Here is a 1,859-nt window from a genome sequence, read left to right on the forward strand (position 1 = left end):
TGACAAAACAATGAATGTTAGTGAAGTTAAGAGTGTCTTACATGGAAACTGCAACTGAAAGCTCTGTTTTTGTGTGTAATTTATCTACAGTGTACTACAAAAAAAGTGGTTAAGGGTAAATCACATTTTGAAAAGCTTTTGTAAATGGGCAACTTGACAAATTATTTTTAATTAAGTTTCTCTCTTTTTCGAAATTAAAGGTGCAACTTATATTCAGGCCAATTCGATGTGTATATAATTTATGATAACTACGAACAGACTTTGAAATTTGCCTACATCACACCAGGTATACTTAACTTATTTCACTGACCCACACAGATGCTCATGTCCGGTGGAAGTCTCCTCTAGTTCCCCCACTTTTGGTCAGAAGCATTATTTCATATATCACAATGTCATGGCTCACAGCTTTGCACATATCGTACACTGTTAAGGTAGACACCGATACAGCAGTGAGAGCTTCCATCTCCACGCCCATCTGCCCTCTACACTTTGCCGTGCCAGTTATAATCACACAGTTGAGAGCAGAGTCCAGTTCAATGTCCACAGCCACAGAGGATAAAGATATATTATGACACAGAGGGATAAGGCTGGACGTCTGCTTGGCCCCCACAATTCCCGCCAGGCGAGCAACGCTAAGTACGTCACTTTTCTTCAGGCCATTATCTCGTACGAGTTTCATCAGTTCGGGTCCCACAAAAACCTTTGCTCGTGCTATAGCAGTCCGCTCTGTCACCAGCTTCGAACCCACGTCGACCATTTTCGCCCTGCCGGTCCGGTCAACATGAGTCAGACTTCCAGACTGTGCTCCCAAACTGCAGAAACGGCAAGAGAAGACAGAGGGCTGTGCTCTGTGTGTTTGTCTTGTTAGGAGTCCTGCATTGCACATAGTGCTTGGGGTACAGGGAAGCAAAAGAAACTGTTTTCTAGATTCAGTCACTACACTCAAATTATGTGACAACAACTAAGACATCTGTGTATCCGACACAAACAGGGGCGAAATATTGGTATCTGAGAAGAAGTACTTTTGAAAATCTTGTTTCTGAAGGTTTAACAACTTCCGACTTTGTGCCTTCACGACATCACTACAGCCATCAAGTTCAGTGCCACCTGGAACAAAAATACAAGCTGTAACAAAGAACTCTTCATGATCTGAAAATAGGTTAACTACAAAAGAATTTTTAAGCATTTGTGTTGAAACACCCATGATTAATTCCTTTACTGGATTTTGGGTAATTTACCGAAGCCACCAAACAGTTAATTATTATGATATATGACCGTGTGCTTAATGGATGAAAGGCTATTGGTTGTTCTGCTGTGGTTTCAGGAGTATTTCAACCGAATGCGGCTGTTCTGAGACGGAATAGCTAATGATTGAAAGTTTGTCTATTGTTAAGTATCACAAAGGTTGCGATGTACAACTGATATATATTTCCTACTAACACACAAATTCTGAGGCAGTTGCTACCTTTGCCTTACACGTCTAATTGCGGTTATCTCTTTTTATTGATTGCTGATTTTCAGTACTTTGTCACACGCAATGCTGATGGTTAACATTCACAACAATCCTCACTGCAATCCATGGTTGTTGCTGGCCGACGCGGTTGACGTGAAACACGTAATTCGGCACTTGTCACTTTCTGTTCCTTATCACTCGCGAATCGGCATTAGTGAGAGTCAACCCCACAACGATCAGGGGGACGTGCTCACTCATCATACTCCAGTGAATTTTACCGTTTACAACTCACTCGACCACCATTCTTGACCGTCTTTCCCACTCTACTTCTCACTCGACACTCTACCATACTAATGCGCACTCAGCACTAGTGTCACTGCCTACTGCGGCTCTCGACAATTGACTC

At 42.3% G+C, this 1,859-nt stretch overlaps 1 protein-coding gene across 1 annotated transcript; it reads right to left on the bottom strand.

The window, feature by feature from the left end:
* Positions 1-322: 322 nt before the first annotated feature.
* Positions 323-757, bottom strand: LOC124585882 (cyclic pyranopterin monophosphate synthase-like). Its single transcript, XM_047131404.1, has one exon. The coding sequence runs from the start codon at positions 755-757 to the stop codon at positions 323-325; it is 435 nt and encodes a 144-aa protein (XP_046987360.1).
* Positions 758-1,859: the final 1,102 nt, after the last annotated feature.

This window comes from Schistocerca americana, unplaced genomic scaffold, assembly GCF_021461395.2.
Source record: "Schistocerca americana isolate TAMUIC-IGC-003095 unplaced genomic scaffold, iqSchAmer2.1 HiC_scaffold_51, whole genome shotgun sequence".
NCBI classification, from domain to species: Eukaryota; Metazoa; Arthropoda; class Insecta; order Orthoptera; family Acrididae; genus Schistocerca; species Schistocerca americana.

What these genes read in the sequence shown, in the direction of transcription:
- LOC124585882 (XM_047131404.1), bottom strand. Translation starts at nt 757, where the DNA reads ATGGTCGACGTGGGTTCGAAGCTGGTGACAGAGCGGACTGCTATAGCA.